Genomic DNA, 23,438 nt, shown 5'->3' with positions numbered 1-23,438 from the left:
TCAAGCACAAAGGCAGTATGTCTACTCCAAGTTCCTCTTTCTAATGGCTCTAGGACAGGGAAGTTCTCCCTTTTGCCTTGGTAAATATCTAACACTCAAGCAGTTACAGGTTAGGTGGTCAGAGTCATCTTTTTGGGAACTAGCCATGCACAAGTTGGCTGCCATATTTCAAACGTTACAGCAGTTACTCCGCTTCAGAAGTGGATGAATTGTTCTGTGAATGAGGTGTGTAAGAAGGTTCCACAGTGGTGTCAGGTGCCATTACATGCACATGTTTCTTCCATTCACATGAAGGCAGCTCACCTGATGACCTGAAGGTTTGTGTTCACCTAGTTGAAGAGAACCACTGCCAGGGCAAGACCAGACACTGTAGAAAGTTTGGGATTGAGGGCAGAGTCTTGAGGCTATTGCCCTCACAAGCTGACCAACCAAATGAGATTGTTCCTTCAAATCGCCAATTCTCAAGCCCATCTGGTTTCTTCTCAGGATGACATTTGTCGAGTATTGATAAAGGTGAGCTGCTTTTTGGACCTTGCAACCCCTGTCTGTCTCATTTGACTCTCTGACTCTGGAAACAGCCCTCAGCAGCATAACAAGAGACAGCATGACAGCAACAAGTAAATGAACAAGATGGAAGCCTCTGCCATTACATCAGGTTGTAGGGTCTCAATCAAGCAGAAGGTTGAATGATAAAACAAAGAAATCTAAAACAAAAAGAAAAATTGCTGGAGAAACTCAACAGGTCTGACAGTATATGCAGAGAAATGTTTCAAGTTCCAATGAATTTCTTGAATATCTTGGGTGAAACATTGTCTGACCACTCAAAGTCAAAGTCAAAGGATGACGTAACACTAAGAAAGGCAATTCAGTTGGGCTAAGGAAGAAACATTGATCAGGGACTTGGTGCAATGGAGAATCAGGACCGAAAATGAGTACATTAGTTTTAAAAGTGAAGAAAGGCCACATAAAAACAGAGGAGCCATGAAGAGAGTGTGAACCAATCATTTTAGCGAGAAAGATTCCTTCCCAGCTGAGTGTCACAGCATGAAGTACATCCAGAACAAGGCAAAGAGAAGACCTCACAAGATAGAGAAACTCCAGTGATGTGTTGCCTGGGTGAGCTTTCTGGACTGCTGATGACCTAAAAGAGGGAATAGAGATTAATAGAGATTTGAACAGGAGCTAGGTGGAAAAGGAGAGACCAGCTGAGGGGTTTGATCCTCCTAAACGTGTCTCTCAAATTAAATAGAATGTTTATATCCAATTACCTGTCAAACCTGCCAGAAGCTTCCAGTCAGGAGAGAGTTTGGATTGGAGAGCAGGCTCATTGTGGACAAAAGGTGAAACAGACCAGATCCACATCCAGCCTTGTACAAGTTGAAAACAGTGCAGAGTGCTTTGGGACAGCTTCTCAAAAGGTAACCTTCTCGACAGTCGGAACAGCTACTGACCCTGTTAAATAGGCCTGAGATCCAGATGACAGCCTGGTTCTTCAACTGGAGTTGTCCATCAATTCTCCTTTCAGAGAATTCAGCCTATTAGAGTCTGAGAGAGCGCACAGGATTCACATTGCCAATCTTACCTGTGAAGGAGCTAACATGTTAGGGAAACTGCCCCAGCAGTTATCCCTGTAAAACAAAACTAACAGAAATTTGGAGCCATAGGATCATACAGAACAGAAGAGGCCCTTCAGTCTGTACTAGTCCCACTTTGCAGCACATGCCCCATAGACTTGAATATTATGACACTTCAAGTATTCATTCAAGTTCTTTTGAAACATTGTGAAGTTTCTGCCTCAACAGCACTACCAGACAGTCTATTCCAAACCCCCACCACCTTCTGGGTGAAACAGATTTTCCTCAAATCCTCTGTAAACATCTTACCTTTTACTTTAAAATTATGTCCCTTGTTTCTGACCCTTCAGTTTAGGGGAACTGCTGCTTTCTATTCACCCAGTCTATGATCCTCATAATCTTATACACCTCTGTCAGGTCCTCTCTCAATCTGCTCTGCTCCAAAGAAGCAACCTGAGCTTCATCGTTGAAATGTTCTATCCCAGAGAACTCCTCAGTACCCACTCCAGTGTAATCCTCTCCTTCCAATAGTGTGGTGACCAGAACTGCACACAATATTTCAGCTGGGACCGAACCAAAGACCGAACCAGCTCCAACAAAATCTTCCTGTACTTATAATCTATGCCATGACTGATAAAGACAAGACCTTGTATGCCTTCTTAACTACCCTATTAACCTGTCCTGCTACCTTCAGAATCTGGAGAATAGCACTCCAAGATCCCACTGTCCTTCTAAGCTTCCTAATGTCCTGACATTCACTGAGTACTCCCTTGTCTTGTTCCTAGTCGCAAAATGTATCCACTCACATTTCTCAAGGTTAGAACATAGAACAATACAGCACAGAACAGGCCCTTCGGCCCACGATGTTGTGCCGAACTTCTATCCTAGATTAAGCACCCATCCATGTACCTATCGAAATGCCGCTTAAAGGTCGCCAATGAATCTGACTCTACCACTCCCTCAGGCAGCGCATTCCATGCCCCCACCACTCTCTGGGTAAAGAACCCACCCCTGACATCTCCCCTATACCTTCCACCCTTCACCTTAAATTTATGTCCCCTTGTTGTACCCGGGGAAAAAGTTTCTGACTGTCTACTCTATCTATTCCTCTGATCATCTTCTAAACCTCGATCAAGTCACCCCTCATCCTTCGCCGTTCCAACGAGAAAAGGCCGAGAACTCTCAACCTATCCTCGTACGACCTACTCTCCATTCCAGGCAACATCCTGGTAAATCTTCTCTGCACCCTCTCCAAAGCTTCCACATCTTTCCTAAAGTGAGGCGACCAGAACTGCACACAGTACTCCAAATGTGGCCTAACCAAAGTCCTGTACAGCTGCAACATCACCTCACGACTCTTGAATTCAATCCCTCTGCTAATGAACGATAATACTCCATAGGCCTTCTTACAAACTCTATCCACCTGAGTGGCAACCTTCAAAGATCTATGTACATAGACCCCAAGATCCCTCTGTTCCTCCACCTGACCAAGAACCCTACCATTAACCCTGTATTCCGCATTCTTATTTGTTCTTCCAAAATGGACAACCTCACACTTGGCAGGGTTGAACTCCATCTGCCACTCCTCAGCCCAGCTCTGCATCATATCTAAGTCCCTCTGCAGCCGACAACAGCCCTCCTCACTGTCCACAACTCCACCTATCTTTGTATCATCTGCAAATTTACTGACCCACCCTTCGACTCCCTCCTCTAAGTCATTAATAAAAATTACAAACAGCAGAGGACCCAGAACTGATCCCTGCGGAACTCCACTTGTAACTGGACTCCATGCTGAATATTTACCATCTACCACCACTCTCTGACTTCGACCGGTTAGCCAGTTTTCTATCCAATTGGCCAAATTTCCCTCTATCCCATGCCTCCTGACTTTCCGCATAAGCCTACCATGGGGAACCTTATCAAATGCCTTACTAAAATCCATGTACACTACATCCACTGCTCTGTAATCCATCTGTTACTGAACTGCCCATCTAACCAAGCCATCTATATCCTGCTATAATGTAAGACCTTCCTCCTCACTGTCAATCACAAGAACAATCTTGGTCATCCACAACTGACTTATCATAGCCCCATATTCTCATTTACATAGCGTATATACATCATGAACAATAACAGGCCCAGCACTGATCCCTGTGGCATGCCACTGAACACTGTGTGGAGTTTGCACATTCTCCCCGTGTCTGCGTGGGTTTCCTCCGGGTGCTCCGGTTTCCTCCCACAGTCCAAAGATGTGCAAGTCAGGTTAATTCCAGTCACATAAACAGCCTTCTACCACCACCCTCTGTCTCCTACCATGGAGCCAACTTTGGATCCAACTTGCTACCCTGGATCCCACCAGCTTTCAGTTTCATCAGTTTCCTACATGGGTCCTTGTAAAAGGCCTTGCTACCTACCCTCAGCCCCACCCCCACCTTCCTAATTATCTCTCAGCCCCCTTCCCCCCCACCCTGCCATATTCCTGATGAAGGGCTTATGCCCAAAATGTTGATTCTCCTGCTCTTCGGATGCTGCCTGACCTGCTCTGCTTTTCTAGTGCCACACTTTTTGACCCTGAAATCGATATAAACTGCCCTACCCTCATCTATACATTTGGTCACCACCTTGAAAAAAACCTACCAGATTTGGGAGGGAACCCCCTCATACAAACGGATTGAGACATATTTGAAGGGATTGTGTTCCAGGGTGATAGGTTAATGAGGTACACATTACAGCAGGAAGTGATGCAGGTCCACATGATCTTTTCTCTCAGAGTATTTTTGGGATCAACAGTACAGAAAAAAGCTTCTTTGGCTTATTGTTTTTAACTGGCATGGATACAATCATTTAGCTATTGCCTTATGCAGCCTTGTGGTGAGGTGAAACCACAGGAAGATGGCTCTGAATTGAAATTAATATTTCAATTCAGCAGATTCTTGAGCAACAATATTAGAGAGAGCAGGGATCACAAAGTGGACGTTGGTATATGAAAAACTTTTAAGGATTTTCAACAGAAAGAAAGGAAGATGTAGCTTCACGGTTAAAGTAAGTTAAAATGCAACATGACATTGCACACAGCAATTGTAAATGTTGGAACATGGTGGAATCAGAGTATAAGGCAAATACTGACAAGCCCAGTCAGCTGATCAGTACAAATTGTTTTAATTTCTGTAAGGTTCAAAGTAGGTTTGAATGGGCAGTGTGACCAGAGAGGAACTCTAGAACTTTTGTCGATGATGAATAGTATCTTCTTAATATGCAAAAGGCTGCTGTAAAACATTATTGTATTGCCAGATCCATCTTTGTCCATTAATACTGTGAAAGGGCCAGAGGATGGTGTGAATGAAGGACATGTTGCCAGGGTTGGAGGACTTGAGCTAAAGGGAGAGGTTGAATATATGGTGACTGTTTTCCCTGGAGCATCGGAGGCTGAGGGGTGACCTTATGAAGGTTTATAAAATTCTGAGAAGCATGGATAGGATAAATAGACAACGTCTCTTCCCTGGGGTGGCGGAGTGCAGAACTAGAGGGCATAGGTTTAGGGTGAGAGGGGAAAGAAGGGGCAACTTTTTAACGCAGAGGGTGGTACATGTATAGAATGAGCTGCCAGAGGAACTGGTGGAGGCTGGAACAATTGCAACATTTAAGAGGCATTTGGATGGGTATATGAATAGGAAGGTTTGGAGGGATATGGGCCAGGTGCTGGCAGGTGGGACTAGATTGGGTTGGGATATCTGGCCAACATGGACGGGTTGTACATCACTATGACTTTATAACTCTATGTGCAGCAATATCGATGCTATCTGTCTCGAATTACAGGTGAAGATCTGACAGGATGTAGGAGGAGAAGGAGAGACCAGTTGAAGAGCTTTGGTCCTCTGGAAGGCTCAGGCCATCCCTGGGTGTCTGAAATGATACAGCATTTTAGCGTCCAATTATCTGTCAAACTGAAACATGTTAAAGTGCCACGGAAGTGCAGTGTAATTTCATAATCTCTTTGAATTGGATGAAATCTGCTAATCTCAAGTCTCTCAAATAGCTTGAGCCTCCTGCACTGTCGTTTTGAGTTCGGGATTGGTTCCAACAGGCCATTGGAACTGGACACAGTATTCCAAAACAGGTATAACTGGTGCCTTTTACAAGCTCAGCATCAACTCCTTGCTCTTCTCCTCCACACCCTGATTGGTAAAGTTTAGGATACTGTGTGCTTTATTAACTATTTTTTCAATCTGTCCTGCCACCTCCAATGATCTATGTCAATATACACCCAGGCACGGTTAAAATCTGAAATCTCCAGCCTTTGTGCTGCTCCTGGCTCTGAACTGGGCCACCCTAGCCCCCACTGATCACAGCACCAAGACCCACTGCCAACAGCCCTGGATACTAGACACTGATATAGCCCCTGTCCTGGATCCTGTCCCAGGGCTTCCTGCTGCTCTCTGTCACTTTCTTAAAAAAAATAAAATGTCAAGTTTGCCGTGAACAAACCAAATGAATCTTTAATTAATTAATTTTGTTGTTTCCAAAAACTTCAGCACCACTTGTCTCCCCCACACATTTCTCCACTCTCACAATAACCACCTCGCCCAACACTCCCAGTCAAGGTGCCCATCACTTTATTTCACCAGACGCAATGACATTGGCATCTTGTGAACAGACAATATGCTTTTGATGACTCCCACAGCCTGAGGTTCAAACACAGAGCTGTGTCAAGGGCCAGCAGATGGCAGCATTGATCCAAGCTGCAGGGCAAGCAGCTGATGATCATAGAATCCCTAAGTGCAGAAAAAGGTCCATCAAGTATGCACTGACCCTCTGAAGTGCATCCCACCCAGCCCCAGTCCCCCCATCCTATCCCGGTAAGTGCACCAATTTTATTCTTACCATCACCAATCTGCACGTTTTTGAAGTGTGGGAGGAAACCCACGCAGACACGGGGAGAATGCGCCAACTCCACACAGTCACCCAAGGCTGAATTCTGAACCTGTGTTCCTGCTGTTGAGAGTTGGCAGTGCTAACCACTGTGCTGCCCATGATGGTCTGTATAGACTTTCAAAGTGAAAGTGGCACAATGTTGGAGTGTGGAGCTGTGGCCATGTAAACAGCAGCTAAAAACAATTCAAACCAGGCAAATGTCCAGACTTCACCAGCTGTACAAATAGCAGAGAAGCTGAACCTGAATCTTCATTTCACTGCAGCAGAGTGATAGTGATATTGACAGCAAGATCCTTGTGAACAGACAATGGGGAAGGTACTGACCTCATGACAAGCCCAATAATCCAAACTTTATCCAGGTTATTAGGGCTAGGGAAAGGAGGCATTTGACCCTTGAGCCCACATTAGGCTCCCCAAGGAGAATTTAGTCAGTCTCACTGCCTTGGGTGACCTCCAAGGTCCAGCAAATACATTTTCCTCAAGTGGCCATCTTGATATTAATCATTATTTTCACCTTCCCCACCCTCATGAACAATATGCTCCGGCTCATTATCACTTGCTTCATTCTCACCTTGACATTCAATGGTATTCCCATCACTGAATCCCCATCATCAACAACATGGGGATTACTCATTGACCAGAAACTCAACTGGAGTCACCACATTAATACACAGTAGCTCCAAGAGCAGATCAGAGGCTAGGAATACTGCAGTGAGTAACACACCTCCTGACTCCCCAAAGCCTGTCAACACCTACAAGGCACAAGTCAGGAGTGTGGTGGGATAATCCCCTCTTGCATCGGTGGGTGCACAGCCAACTCAAGAAGCTTGACACCATCCAGGACAAACCATCCACTCACGCCATCCTCAGACAGAACTTTCCAAATGCACAGCTACTTCCATCTAGAAGGAAAACGGCAGAAGATACATAGAAACGCCACCCCCTCCAAGCCACTCACCATCCTGACTTGGAAACATATTGCCATTCCTCCAGTATCGCTGGGTAAAAGTCCTGTAACTCTCTCCCTGAGGACATTTTGGGTCAACCCGCTGCAGATGGATTGCAGCAGTTCAAGAAGGCAGTTCACCACCACCTTCTCAAGGGCAACTAGGGACGGGCAATAAATACTGGCATAGTCAACCATGTCCACATTCCATGAGAGAATAAATGAAACCTCAAGCCCTTAGTTCCCTAATGTGATTGAAGTGCCCCCCACTGTGTGTGTGTGTGAGGGGAATGGGTGGGAAAGAGGTCTATGGAGGTGGGGCTAACCCTGGGGAATGGGGCTGACTCTGGTGTAGGGGAGTTGGACTGGGGAGGGGGGGGGGGGGGGGAGGGACTGATCCTACAGAAGGCTGATGTTGGGAGAGAGGCTGACCTGTTAGGGAGGAGCTGACACTAGGGGAGATGTTGACTGGTGGGGTTGACCTGCAGATGGGGTTGACAGGGGAGGTGCTAACTTAGAGGAGGGGCTGATCTTGGAGGGAAGGGGCCAATTGTGAGGAGAGGGTCCGATCCTGAGGGAGTGGCTGACTCATTATTGTCCAAACACATTAAAAAACACCAGGCAAAGATGCATAATGGGTTAGACCATAGAACAGCCAGAATATCAGGAAGTATTTGTCTCAGGTTGGGACTAGCCTATGTACGCCATGAGTAGTGGCCCTAATTTGGTGTTCAACAATAAATGACGTTCTTTTCCAGTTGGGTTTCCTGAGTTTACTGCACAATGGTTAGGCCACAGCTCAAGTACTGTGTGCAGATCTGGGATCTACATGTTAGGAGGGATACACAGGACAAAGTGCAACGTAGAACAGTACAGGCCCTTCGGCCCTCAATGTTATGCTGACCTTTTATCCTACTCTAAAAGCAAACTAACCTACATACCCTACATTTACTACCATCTATGTGCCTATCCAAGAGTCGCTTAAATGTCCCTAATATATCTGACTCTATTACCACTGCTGGCAGCGCATTCCATGCACCCACCACTCTCTGTAAAGAACTTACCTCTGACAACGTCTCTAAACCTGCAGAGGAGATTTACCTGTATGTTGCCTGGGCTGAAGGGTTTCAATTATGAAGAGAGATTGGACAAACTGGGGTTATTTTCCTTACAGCAGAAGAGATTGAGAGGGGACATGATTGATTAGGAGGGGTGTAGACAGAAACCTTTCCCCTTGATGGAGGAACCTCTGACCGGGGGACATACAGGTCGTTCTCCTTTAATGCTCCAGTTGCATCCCAGCTAAACCTTGTTTAATACAAAATCACTTCATAGAAATAATGGGGCACACGGGAAAAAGGGAGTTGGGTCAGACCAGCAAAACATATCACTCAAAAATCACCAAAACGCCTAACACAAAGACAGCCCGAATGAAGGTTTAAGTCATATTTATTAACGAAACAAAAGTAAATTTAACACATTACATTGAAACAATATTGTTAATGCAGGGACAGAGGGTCATCATCACCATTATCAAGTTCAGTTGACATTACTGAAGTAGATGGCTGTGGTTGATTGTCTGCTGACTGGGCGTTGGTTTAAAACAGACATCCCGTTTTTACTGCTTTACCCTTTTTCTTCTGTCTTGAAGAAGCTGTTCATAGGTTGCCAGATGTTATCTTACTGAATGAACAGTTACCCTGCTGTGCTCTGAGATCTTCATAAATGGATAAGGCTTATCCTTTTATGCTGAGAAAGGTTGTCCCAATTGCTTTTTGTTTGATCTTTTATCTAAACACTTAGAGGCCTCTCCATCTCCTCAAGGTCCTTTGGCTGTGACCTCACAGGTTTACTGACACTCAGACTTGTTTCAGCAATACAGTTTGCTTTAATCTTTTCAGTGTGTTGCCTCTAACGGTGTGTAAGGTAGACTCCCTCATTCCTGTTAAGCAAACTCTTTCACGTGTTCGCTCCTAATGCTCAAATTGCTTGATCTAGCTTCTCTTCCAGCGTTATAACCTTTCTTTTCCATTTGCCACCTGCACTTTTATCACCAGGATGTTTTTTGCCAACATTCTTTTCACTACCCTTTTTTTACAAAAATGGAGGGGCACAATCTCAGAGTAGATTGTGTGGTATGCAGGCACAAGAACAAGTTAGAAAGGCAAATGATATGTATAATAGTAATGCAGTCCTGCAGGACTTATACAGGGCTTATACAGAAATTATACAAGAATATCCTTGTGTCACAGGGAGAGCAATGAACATTCATTAGCTTAATTTTTGAGATAGAACATAGAACAATACAGTGCTGAACAGGGCCTTCAGCCCCTGATGTTGCGCTGAGCTGTGAATTAATCTAAGCACATCACCTTACATGATCCCATCATCATCCATCTGCTTATCCAAGAACTGTTTAAATTCCCCTAATGTGGCAGAGTTAACTACATTAGCAGGTAGGACATTCCACGCCCATACCACTCTGTCAGTAAAGAACCTCCCTCTGACATCTGTCTTAAATCTATCACCCCTCAATTTGTAGTTATGGCCCCTCATACAAGCTGACATCATCCTAGGAAAACGACTTTCACTGTCCACCCTAGTTAATCATATAGTCATAGAGATGTACAGCACGGAAACAGACCCTTCAGTTCAACCCGTCCATGCCAACCACATATCCCAACCCAATCTAGTCCCACCTGCCAGCACCTGGCCCATATCCCTCCAAACCCTTCCTATTCATATACACATATCCAAATGCCTCTTAAATGTTGCAATTGTACCAGCCTCCACCACTTCCTCTGGCAGTTCATTCCATACACGTACCACCCTCTGTGTGAAAAAGTTGCCCTTTAGGTCTCTTTTCTATCTTTCCCCTACTGTCTTTATACTCTTCTAAAGATTCACTCGATCTATCCTGTCGATACCTGACATGCGCTTCCTTCTTTTTCTTAACCAAACCCTCAATTTCTTTAGACATCCAGCATTCCCTATAACTACCAGACTTCCCTTTCACCCTGACAGAAATATGACATCATGGTTCTGGAACTCAATCCCTCTACCAATGAAACCTAACACACCGTATGCCTTCTTAACAGCACTATCCACCTGGGTGGCAACTTTCAGGGATCTATGTATATGGACTCCAAGATCCCTCTGTACATCCACACTACCAAGAATCTCCATTGACCCAGTACTCTGCCATCCTGTTATTCTTCCGAAGTGAATCACATCACATTTAGTTGCATTGAACTCCACCTCTCAGCCCAATTCTGCAGTTTAACCAAGTCCCCCTGCAACCTGCAACATTCTTTCTCACTGTCCACTACTCCACCGACTTTAGAGTCATCTGCAAATTTACTAATCCATCCACCTATGCCTGCGGCCAAGTCGTTTTTAAAAATGACAAACTGCAGTGGTCCCAAAACAGATCCTTGTGGCACACCACTTAGTAACCAGATTCCAGGCTGAATATTTTCCATCAATCACCACTCGCTGCCTTCTTTCAGAAAGCCAGTTTCTAATCCAAACTGCTAAATCACCCTCAATCCCATGCCTCCACATTTTCTCCAACAGCCTACCACGTGGAACCTTATCAAAGACTTTACTGAAGACCATGTATACCACGTCGACTGCTCTACCCTCATCTACATGCTTGGTCACCTTCTCAAAAAACTCAATGAGGTTTGTGAGACATGATCTGCCCTTGACGAGTCCATGTTGACTATTTCCGATCAAATTGTTGCTTGCCAGATGATTAAGAATCCTATTTCTTATAATCCTTTCCAAAACCTTTGCTACAACAGAAGTAAGGCTCACTGGTCTATAATTACCTAGGTCATCTCTGCTGCCCTTCTTGAACAAGGGCACAACATTTGCAATCCTGCAGTCCTCTGGTACTAAACCTGTAGACAAATACGACTCAAAGATCAAGGCCAAAGGTTCAGCCATCTCCTCCCTAGCTTCCCAGAGAATCTTCAGAAAAATCCCATCTGGCCCAGGGGACTTGTCTACTTTCACATCTTCTGGAATTGATAACGCCTCCTCCTTACTAACCTCAATCCTTTCAAGTCTAATAGCCCATATCACATTCTTCTCCTCTACATTATTCTCCTTTTCCTGAATGAAAACCAATGAAAAATGTTCATTTAGCATCTCTTCGATCTCCACAGGGTCCACACACAACTTCCCACTTCTGTCTTTGACTGGCCCTATTCCTACCCTAATCATCCTTTTATTCCTCACATACCTATAGAAAGCTTTAGGATTTTCCTTTATTCTATATGCTAAAGACTGCTCATGTCCCTCCTTGCTCTTCTTAACTCTCTCTTTAAATCCTTCCTAGCTAATCTGTAACTCTCCATCGCCTCATCTGTACCATCTTGCCTCAATGTCACATAAGCCTCCCTCTTCTGCTTAACAAGAGATGTGATTTCTTTAGTTAACCACGTTTCCCTGACCTTATCACTTCCTCCCTGCCTGACAGGGACATACCTATCAAGGACTCCAATATCTGTTCCTTAAACCAGCTCCACATTTCAATTGTCCCCATCCCCTGCATTTTGCTACCCCATTCTATGCATCCTAATTCTTGCCTAATGGCATTACAATGGCCCTTGCCCCATCAATAACTCTTGATCTGTGGCATGTACCTATCCCTTCCCATCGCTAAACCAAATGTAACCGAATAATGGTCATTCTCTCCAAAGTGCTCACCGACCACTAAATCAAACACCTGGCCAGGTTCATTACCAAGCACCAGATCCAGTGTGGCCTCCCCTCTGTCGGCCCTTTGACATACTGTGTCAGGAAACCCTCCTGTTCACATTGGACAAAAACTGATCCATCCGACGTACTAGAGTTATAGCATTCCCAGTTAATGCTGGGGAAGTTAAACTCCTCCATAATGACCAGTCTGTTCCTTGCACTCCTGACCAGAATTGATTTGCCAATCCTGCCCTCCACCTCCTTGGAACTTTGTGGAGGCCTATAAAAAACTCCAAGCAGTGTGACCTCTCCCCTCCTGTTTCTAACCTCAGCCCATTCTACCTCAGTAGACAAGTCTTCGTCAATAGTTCTTTTAGCCACCGTTATACTGTCCTTGACTAACAAAGTCGCAACTCCCTCTTCCCTGATCTTAAAGAAAGATCTAGGAACCTACAACATCCATTCCTGACCCTGCTCTATCCATGTCTCAGAAATCTAAGTCCCAGGTGAAGTTGCTCAATGTATTGCTCTGTACTTCTCACATACTCCGAGAACAGCTGACATTGACACATGCGCAAAATGGCTCAGAGACGGTGCTGACATCAATGCATGTGCAGAACGAAGCAGGTGAAATGATTGCCACTGGAATCGTGCTATTGCAAACGGAGGTAAGTGTTCTGGAAAATACCTTCCCCTAATTCTTCAGCAACATTATACCCAAATCACCCTGCCCAAATACATCTTATAGGAGAACTGCCTGCACATTTAACGTAAAGGGCAGAAAGTTTAGAGGAGATGTGAGGAATAATTTTATCATCCAGAGGGTGGTGGAAATCTGGAACTCACTGTCTGCAAGGATGGCAGGGGCAGAAAGTTTCGTAATATTTAAGAAACATTTGGATTTACACTTGTGATGCCAAGACATACAAGGCAACGGCCGAGGTGCTGGAAAATGGCATTAGAACAGTCAGGTGCTTGGCTTTTGACTCGATGGCTGTGTGGAACAATGCGCCAGCCAGTGTGTGGCTCCCAGTGCCAACCAGTGTCCACTTACCCCCAGTTTCCGGCTCCTCATCCTCACGTATCCCTGTTTCACAATGTCATTGAAATTTGAAGCCATCTTGTTGTGGGGGGATGGGGGATGCTGCCAGCTCGTCAGTGCTGCTGCTTGGACCCTCAAACACCCCTTCCACAAAGCGTCCGCTCAACCCTGCCACTGCCTCTCCATTGAGACCGGAGCTCTCCTGATCAGAAAACAGAACACAGCAAAAAGATCAGAATCTCAAACTCCACCTCTGACAGCAGAAGGAGTATGGGGGTGGGGGGTGGGGGAGGGGGAAGAGAGAAGCTGGGAAAAGGGGTGAGAGATAAAGAGGGGGCTTTGAGAGAAGGAAGGGGAAAGGAGGGGAGATAGAAAGGGGAAGAAGAGTGAGTGGGGAGAGGTAGAATGGGTGAGGAGGGGGAGAGAGAGAGAGGAGAAAGAGGGAAGAGAAAGGTAAGAAGAGAGAGGATAAAGGGGGGGGGAAAGAGAGAAAGGGAAGTGAGAAAGACTAGGTCAGTGAGAGGGGGAGGGGGAGAGAGAGAGAAATTGAGAGGAGGTGGTGGTGAGAGAGAGAAGAGGACGAAATGAAGGGGTGTGGAGAGAGAAAGTCCAAGAGACAGACAGTGAGCTCAAAAAAAATGGAGAGAAGATGAGAAGGCGAGGGAGGAGAAACAGACAATGTGGAGCACAGAGTGGGTGGGAATCCAGAGTGGATTAAAAATTCTTGGCCCTCTCAGCCTCTCACAAATGAGATGAATCTTACATTGTCTTGGCTAAATTTCAGTTGTGTTGAGTTTTTTTTTGAGGGCTTCTCTCTGCCAGGCTGAACAACACCTCAGAGTATTTTACCAAACCCACCTCATTTAATGACCTACCCTGCCCCTAAATGCCTGATTCTGGTCCCAGTCACCATTCCCAGAATAATTTGGCACTCACCAGAATGGTGCCATGATTGTCTAACAAGGACCTGGAGGTCCTGGTTTCGGGGGCGATGCAGAGAATTGGCACCCTCCTCCCAGAGGACTGGCACAAGAGGTCCTGCAGCACCAGGGACCCATGCTCAACTCTACCCTCAGGCGACTGACTGTGTCGAGTTTGCATATTCGCCCCGTGTCTGCGTGGGTTTCCTCCAGGTGCTCTGGTTTCTTCCCACAGTTCGAAGATGTGCAGGTTAGGTGGATTGGCCGTGCTAAATTGCTCAGAGTGTTGATGGAAGGATGTGCATGCCAGGTGAGTTAACCGCAGGGTTACAGGGATAGGGTTGGGACTGAGTGGGATGCTCTCCGGAGGATCGACGTGGACTCAATGGGCCAACTGGGCTGCTTCCACACTGTAGTGATTCTACGGCACCAGACAATGCCAGCCTGGTCCAAGGGTCAGTGCCAGGAATGATCAATGACCTTCTCTAGTCTGATAGAGTAAGTGCCACACCCATCTCACTGGTACCTCACGTTCTCTCAATCTCTGTGACTGCACCCACCAAGCCTTGTTCTTTACTGCTCTCAGTGTTACCTGCAACTTCAGTTGCTGTCAGCCTCCAACCATCTCCCACATAATTAAACTTGCATGGCTTCAGTGCTGCCAACTCACTCCCTCTGAATAGGAGCACTGGCACAAACAGCTGTGCCAACCACGTTCTTTTCACTTAATCCCTCCCTTTCTCTCATTACAGGAGAAAACTGTCCACAATAATTCAGAAAGGGGCCAGATGGAGGGGTGTCTGACATTAAACTCTTAACTCCCACTAGGAGGCAGAATCTTGTATCTTGTAGGCCAAGACCGGGATCACTGGTGGGAATGCAGTAACAAGCAGTGTCCCACTAATAGAGTATGTAGCATTCTTCATTCACTGCTGCTCTCACAGTCACCTGACAAGAGGTCACTGTCAGTGTCAATGACAATGTTATTCATTTCATACAAATTATAACCATGACCCCGACAGCTTCTCTCCTTTATGTCCTGCAGGTGACAGTGGGATGTCCATGACCTAGGATCGTAGTATCTCTACAGTATGGAGGCGGGCCATTCGGCACATTGAGTCCACACCACCCTCTGAAGAGCATCCCATCCAAGACCCACTTCCTTACCCTATCCCTGTAACTCTGCATTTCCCACAGCTCGTGCACCTAACCTGCACATCCCTGGGCACTATGGGCAATTTTCCATGGCTAATCCACCTAACCTGCACATCATTGGACTGTGAGAGAAAACTCACAGATACAGAACCCAGGTCCCTGATGTTGTGAGACACCAGTGCTAACCACTAAACCACCATGCTGCCCCTCTGCTGGGAAATGGTGTGCTCCAGCAGAAGCCAACATCTTGACCTCTGAGGGTGGTGGATCCTCAGAGCAGGCAACAGCAAGTGTCCTCCTGCATACCCAGCAGTTCAGGTACTGACATGGCAGTGAGAAGCTTAGGTTTGGAGCATTTGGGAGCACAAGCTGGAGCTTACAGCCACAGCTCTGCAGCTCACCAAGGGAGAAATGTCCTAGTCTGCTGGCCACTTGCCTCTCAGTACATCTGGGCTGCCTGGACACAAGGGTCCTGGGGTCATGCTGTGGAACAGGCTTCCTTCACCCCAGCTACAGAATCAGGGACAACTATAAGATATAGTGGGAGGGAAAACCTTTGAGGGCAGTTTGGTGGAATGGGTGACAGCACACTACATAACACAGCAGTCGCATTCATACAAATGTTTTTGGTTTTGTGCCAAATCCATTTATTTCACTCGCTGTCTAATCCCTATGCAACGAAAAGCTGACTTCATATCTCTGCAGGATGATCAATGTCTGTGTTGACAGCCTGCTATAATTCACAGCACAGAAGAGGTCATTCAGCCCATCAAGTCTGTGCTGGCTCACTGTGTAGATTAGAACAAAGAGCAAAGAAAATCACAGCGCAGGGACAGGCCTTTCGGCCCTCCAAGCCTCCATATCCTGCATCTAAACCTGTTGCCTATTTTCTAAGGATCTGTATCCCTCTGCTCCCTGCCCATTCATGTATCTGTCCAGATACACCTTAAATGACGCTATCGTGCCCACCCCTATCACCTCCGCTGGCAACACGTTCCAGGTATCCACCACCCTCTGAGTAAAGAACTTTCCATCATCTCTCCCTTAAACATTTCTCCTCCCACTTTAAACTCGTGACCCTTAGTAACTGAGTCCTCCACTCTGGCGAAAATTAAACTTTCTTGCCATCCACCCTGTCTACACTCTCATGATTTTGTAGAGCTCAATCAGGTTCCCCCCTCAATTACCTTCTTTCCAATGAAAATAATCCTCTCCTCAGAGCTAGCACCCTCCATACCAGGCAACATCCTGGTGAACCTCCTCTGCATCCTCTCCAAAGCATCCACATCCTTTTGGTAATGTGGCGAACAGAACTGTATGCAGTATTCCAAATGTGGCCAAACCAAAGTCTTATACAACTGTAGCAAGACCTGCCAACTCTGTACTCAATACCCAGCATGCCATATGCCTTCTTGACCACTCTACTGACCTATGAAGCCACCTTCAGGGAACAATGGACCTGAATACCCAGATCTCTCTGGACATCAATTTTCCCCAGGATTTATCCATTTACCATACAATTTGCTCTGGAATTGCATCTTCCAAAATGCATCACCTTGCATTTGTCCAGATTGAATTCCAACTGCCATTTCTCTGCCCAACTCTCCAATTTATCTATACACTTCTTTATTCTTAGACAGTCCCCTTCACTACCTGCTACTCCACCGATCTTAGTGTCATCTGCAAACTTGCTAAGGAGGCAACCTACACCTTCCTCCAAATCATCACAAGCAACAGTGATCCCAGCACGGATCCCAGAGAGATACCACTGGTCACGGGTCTCCATTTTGAGAAACTCGTTTCCACTACTACTCTGTCTCCTGTTGTCCAAACAGTTCTCTATCCATCTAGCTAGTACACCCTGGACCCCATGTGACTTCACCTTCATCATCAGCCTACCATGGTGAACCTTATCAAATGCCTTACTAAAGTCCATGGATATGACATCTACATCCCTTCCCTCATCAATCAACTTTGTCACCAGATTAATCCAGTCAGTCCGACTTCTCTCCTTATCCCCAATGTGAGGTTGTCTCTCTCGAGTCTTCATCCAATTTCCTTTTGAAATTATTTCTTCTCTCTTTCCCCAGCCCCACTGCATGGACAGTGGGTTCCAGGTCATTACCAATCATTGAGGCAATAGATTCTTTCTCACATATCCCCCCATTGCATATTCCTTGTATATTCCACTAATGGGAACAGCTTTCCCATGATGACTGTGTCCAAATGTGTCACAATCCTGTCCATATTCATCAAATCTCCCCTCAAACTCATTCAGGGGCAATGTTAACAGCCCCAGCTTCTCCAATCAAACTCGGACGCTTCTCTCTGGAGAGATGGAGGAAGAGAGGTGACCTGATCAAGGTATACAAGATAATGAGAGGAATAGATAGAGTCAATAATCAGAGACTTTTCCCCAGGGCAGGATTGATTGGTACGAGGGGTCATAAGATATGTTTTAAGATATTAGGAATAAGGTACAGAGGGGACGTCAGAGAAAGTTTCTTTATGCAGAGAGTTGAGTGTGCATGGAATGTGTTGCCAGCGGTGGTGGTGGAAGCAGAGTCATTAGGGACATTTAAGCAACTGCTGGACATGCAGATGGATAGCAGTGAGTTGAGGGGCGCATCAGTTAAGTTATTATAGTTTACATTACGATTAAAGCTTGGCACAACATTGTGGGCCAAAGGGCCTGTTCTGTGTTGTATTTTTCTATGTTTTATATATAAATTTCCTCACCTCCCGACCCATTCTGGTGAATCTCCTCTGCACCCTCTCCAGAACTCTCACATCTTATCTAAAGTGTGAGGAACACAAATGGACATAGAACTCTCATTGTGGCCTGACCAGAGTTCTATAAATATTTGATGTAACCTCCCTGTTTCTGTTCTGAATCTCTATTTATCAAGTTCCCATTGCTTTTCTATAGATTCTCTCTTATGTCCTGCAATGAATTTTGAAGTTAGCAATGAGCCCCCAGCTTTCTCTGTCACTGCTCACGCTTTCAGTCTGAGTCTTTAAACCTATATTTGCCTCTCCTTATCCCTTCTACCAACACACATCCCATTAAATTCCATCTGACATGTCTCCATCCGTTATGTTAGCCTATTAATTTCACGAGGCAATCTATTAACACCGTCCTCACTAATCGACACTCCTCCATGTTTAGTACCACTGGCGGAGTTATTGCTACATTCTAGTGGTCCTTAGAAAACATCCTCCAGTCAGTAAAATCACCCTTTAGCATGACTCCCTGTTTGGGTTGAACCTAGCTTTTGATCCAGTCTGAAACTAACCTGAAACGTTACTCTGAGCTGCCAGCCTGGTTTTTAATGTAACACTTGATCAAGTCTCATAGAACATAACAGCGCAGTACAGGCCCTTCAGCCCTCGATGTTGCGCCACCCTGTCTGAAGCCCATCCCACCTACACTATTCCATGTACGTCCATATGCCTGTCCAATGACAACTTAAATGCACTTAAACTTGCCGAATCTACTACCATAGGCAAAGCATTCCATACCCTTACTACTCTCTGAGTAAAGAGACTACCTCTGACACCTGCCTCATATCTATCTCCCCTCACTTTAAAGTTGTGTTCCCTCGTGTTTGCCGTCACCAAACTTGGAAAAAGGCTCTCCCTGTCCACCCTATCTAACCCTCTGATTGTCTTGTATGTCTCTATTAAGTCATCTCTCAACCTTCTTCTCTCTAACGAGAACAGCCTCAAGGTCCTCAGCCTTTCCTTGTAAGACACTCCTTCCATACCAGGCAACATTCTCCTCTGCACTCTGTCCAAAGCTTCCACATCCTTCATATAATGCAGTGACCAGAACTGTACACAATACTCCAAGTGTGGCTATACCAGAGTTTTGTACAGCTGCAGCATAACCTCCTGGTTCCGGAACTCAATCCCTCTATTAATAAAGGCCAAAACACAGTATGCCTTCTTACCAACCCTGTCAATCTGGGTGGCAACTTTCAGGGATCTGTGTACATGGACACAGAGATCTCTCTGCTCATCTGCACTCCCGAGAATCTTACCATTAGCCCAGTACTTTGCATTCCGATTACTCCGTCCAAAGTGTATCACCTCACACTTGACCACATTAAACTCCATTCGCCACCTCTCAGCCCAGCTCTGCATCCTATCTATGTCTCTCTGCAAACTACTACATCCTTCGTCACTATCCACAACTCCACTGACCTTAGTGTCGTCTGCAAATTTACTAACCCACCTTTCTAGGCCCTCATCCAGGTCATTTAGAAAAATGATGAACAGCAGTGGACCCAACACCGACCCTTGCGGTACGCCGCTAGTAACTGGACACCAAGATGAACATGTTCCATCAACTACAACCCTCTGTTTTCTTTCAGCAAGCCAATTACTGATCCAAACTGCTATGTCTCCCACAATCCCATTCCTCCACATTTTGCATAATTGTCTACTGTGGGGAACCTTATCGAACGCCTTGCTGAAATCCATATACACCACATCAACCGGTTTACTCTCATCTACCTGTTTGGTCACTTTGTCAAAAAACTCAATAAGATTCATTAGGCACGACCTACCCTTCACAAAACCAAGCTGACTGTCCCTGATCAGATTATTCTTTTCTAGATGGTTATAAATCCTATCTCTTATAACCTTTTCCAATACTTTACCAACAACTGAAGTGAGACTCACTAGTCTGTAATTACAGGGTTGTCTCTACTACCCTTTTGAACATTTGCTATCCTCCAGTCCTCAGGCACTATTCCTGTAGACAATGATGATTTCAAGAGTAATGCCAAAGGCTCGGCAATCTCTTCCCTTGCTTCCCAGAGGATCCTAGGATAGATCCCATCCAGCCCAGGGGTCTTGTCTATTTTCACACTCTGCAGTATTTCCAATACCTCTTCCTTGTGAACCTCAATCTCTTCTAGTCTAGATGCAGGTACCTCTGTATCTTCCTCGTCAACATTTTCATTTTATATAGTGAACACTGTCGAAAAATATTTATTTAGTGTTTCCCTTATCTCCTCTGACTCCACGCACCACTTCCCACTATTATCCTTGATTGGCCCTAATTTAACTCTCTTCATTCTTTTATTCCTGACGTACCTATGGAAAGCCTTAGGCTTAACCCTGATCCTTCAACTTCTCCAGTCTCCTCCTGGCTCTTCTGAGTTCTCTTTTTAGGTCTTTCCTGACTTCCTTCTAACTCTCAAGTGCCCTGAGTTTTCACATTTTGCCCTAACATAAACCTTCTTCTTCTTCTTGACCAGGGATTCCACTTCCTTAGTAAACCACGGCTCATGCGTTCTATATCTTCCTCCTTACCTGACAGGTACATACTTATCCAGGAGACACAGGAGCCTTTCCTTGAATAAACTCCACATTTTTAATGTGCTCATCTCCTGCAGTTTCCTTCCCCATTCTACACTTCCTAAATCTTTCCTAATTAAGGATTCTCCTCACGTTGAAGTACACACACTTCGATCCAGGTTCTCACTTGCCAGTGTCAGATACTTGATTTGGGAACTCCCTACTCTCATCCTCTTCTGTACCTGTCCTACAATTTTGGTTCCCATCCCCCTGCTGTATTAGTTTAAATCCACCTTAATAGCTTTAGTGAATGTCCCACCAGGATATTGGTACCCCTCTGGTTTAGATGAAGACCATCCTGCTTGTAGAGGTCCCACATACCACAGAAAGAGCTCCAATTATCCAAAAACCCGAAACTCTCCCTCCTGCACCATCCCTGTAGCCATGTGTTCTACTCCTTTCTCTCCCTATTCCTCACCTCACTAGCACGTGGCACAGGCAGCAAACCAGAGAAAACAACTCTGTTTGTCCTAGCTCTAAGCTTCCATCCTAGCTCCCTGAATTTTTGCCTCAAGTTCTCATCTCTCTTCCAACCTATGTCATTGGTGCCAATGTGGACCACAACTTGGGGCTGCTCTCCCTTCCCCTGAAGGATCCCAAAAACATGATCAGAGACATCATGGACCATGGCACCCGGGAGGCAACACACCAACTGTGAGTCTCTCTCGTCCCCACAGAACCTCCTATCTGTCCCCCTAACTATCGAGTCACCAATGACTACTGCTCTACTCCTCTTTCCCCTTCCCTTCTGAGCAGCAGGTGCCCCACTGCTTTCCCCTGGTAAGTCATCCCCCCCAACAGTATCCAAAACGGTATACTTATTGTTGAGGGGAATGGCCACAGGGAATCCCTGCACTGCCTGCCGGTTCCCTTTCTGTCCCCTAACTGTCACCCATCTGTCTTTTTCTTTTATCTGGGGAGTGACTACCTCTCTTTAAGTCCTGTCAATAACCCCCTCTGCCTCCTGAATGATCCGAAGTTCATCCAACTCCAGCTCCAGTTCCCTAACGCGGTTTTCGAGGAGCTGGATTACGTGCAGGTCCTTGATGATTACTGACTGAAAAGTGCCAAAGCAATAACCATCTTGCCAACTCAGCTAACCTCACTTTGTCAAATATCCTTGCTGAAAATCCAGCCCATTCCACTCCCCAGCCATCAGAGAAATCTGACTCACTAGTGACCCCACCAGAACTCTTCTGATGAAGAGTCACAGAACCTGAAGCGTTAAGTCTGCTTTCTCTCTATGGATGCTAAATTTCTCCAGCAATTTCTGTTTTGTTTCAGATTGGCAGCATTTGCAGTTCTTCGTTTTCTCTGTACCTGTTCTGATAGAATCCTCTATAACTATTGCATTTCTACATCTTTCTCTTCCCTGCCTGTATTCCTGATGAAGGGCTTATGCCCAAAATGTTGATTCTCCTGCTCCTCAGACGCTGCCTGACCTGCTGTGCTTTTCCAGCACTTTACTCTCAACTCTTCCATTCAACTTAAGAGTCGAAAAAGGTAGCACTGCAAAGGAACAGCAAGTAAGGCAGCATTCCAGGGGCAGGAGAGTCATCCTTTTGGGCATCAGGAATGTGGAGGGGAAAGGAGGCTGAGAGATAAGTAGGAGAGGTGGGGGTGCAGCTAGGGGAAAGGTAGATGGGAAGGCAGGTGGGAGATAAGCTGGGAGGTCAGAGGGGTTTGGCAGCGGGATGGGTGTCTTACTGCACTCCTACAAGGGGACATCTTAAACGGAGTATTTGTATGTTCCTACACCCCTATTAATGATCTGTCCTGCCACCTTGAATGACTTATATGCAAATATCCCTCGGTTCCCTACTCTTGTAGCCCCCATTAAAGGTCGACAATTAAATTGTCTCTCCATTTTATTCCTCAAATAAGGTGTTACCTCATGCTTCTCCACATTGAACTTCATCTGCTCCCTGTCAGCCCATTTCCACCAACTTGTGCTGGAATATCTTTTTGCAGTTCAACTTCGTGTTCCTCACACTTTACAATCATTCAGATGTTATGTACAAACCTAGTCCCCTAAGGTCTAAAGCATTTTTATGGAGCAAGAAAAGAAAATTTCTCAATACTGACTCCTGGGGAACTTCACTACAAAGCTCTCTCCTGACTGACAAAAGATCCATTAAACATTATATGTGTTTCCTATCCTTCAGTCACTTTCAGATCCAGGTTGCTGCTGTCTTTCTTATTGCATCAGCTTTCAAAGAACAAAGAACAATCCAGCTCAGGAACTTGTGAGGTGGATTCTCACAAGCCTGCACTCAAGCATTTTGCTCTTCCTTCCTTTTCTATTCATGTATTCATCCAAGTGTGTCTTGAATGTTACCCTTGAGTTTGTATCCACCATCTCCTCCACCTCACCCTGTGCGTGAAAAACTTGCCTCGCAGATCCCTTTAAACCAACTCCCTCCCCCACCCTGGCACCTTGAACCTATGTCCCCTAGTAATTGATCCTCTCCCCCCTGGGAAAAAGCCTCATACTTTCCACTTTATCCATGTTATTCACAATCTTACAGGCTTCTACCAAGTAGTCCCTCGACCCCCTGAGTTCCAGTGAAAATGAATCCAATCTACCAACCTTTCTTCATAGCTAAAATCCTCAAACCAGGCAATAGCCTGGTAAACCTTTTCTGTACAGTCTCCAAAGCAGCTACATCCTTCTGGTAGTGTGGTACCAGAACTATACACAACAAGTAACAAGCTTGTTGTGTGACACTGTGTCAAATGTCTATTGGAAGTCTACGCACATCACAGCCACAGCATAACCCTGATCAACCCTCTCT

General features: G+C 45.6%; 1 protein-coding gene across 5 annotated transcripts in view; it reads right to left on the bottom strand.

The window, feature by feature from the left end:
- dok4 (docking protein 4) overlaps window positions 1-23,438 on the bottom strand; it is an 88,501-nt gene that overhangs the window by 32,221 nt on the left and 32,842 nt on the right. For all 5 annotated transcript variants that reach the window (XM_072547545.1, XM_072547548.1, XM_072547544.1 and 2 more), the window contains one exon: window positions 13,214-13,403. In XM_072547545.1, the coding sequence (XP_072403646.1) occupies window positions 13,214-13,279 (66 nt within the window). In that variant the 5' untranslated portion in view covers window positions 13,280-13,403. The remainder of the gene's footprint in view (window positions 1-13,213; window positions 13,404-23,438) is intronic.

Source organism: Chiloscyllium punctatum, chromosome 26 (genome assembly GCF_047496795.1).
Source record: "Chiloscyllium punctatum isolate Juve2018m chromosome 26, sChiPun1.3, whole genome shotgun sequence".
Taxonomy (NCBI): domain Eukaryota; kingdom Metazoa; phylum Chordata; class Chondrichthyes; order Orectolobiformes; family Hemiscylliidae; genus Chiloscyllium; species Chiloscyllium punctatum.
Note: the sequence above shows the minus strand (reverse complement) of the source record. Positions and strands in the feature narration are given on the sequence as shown.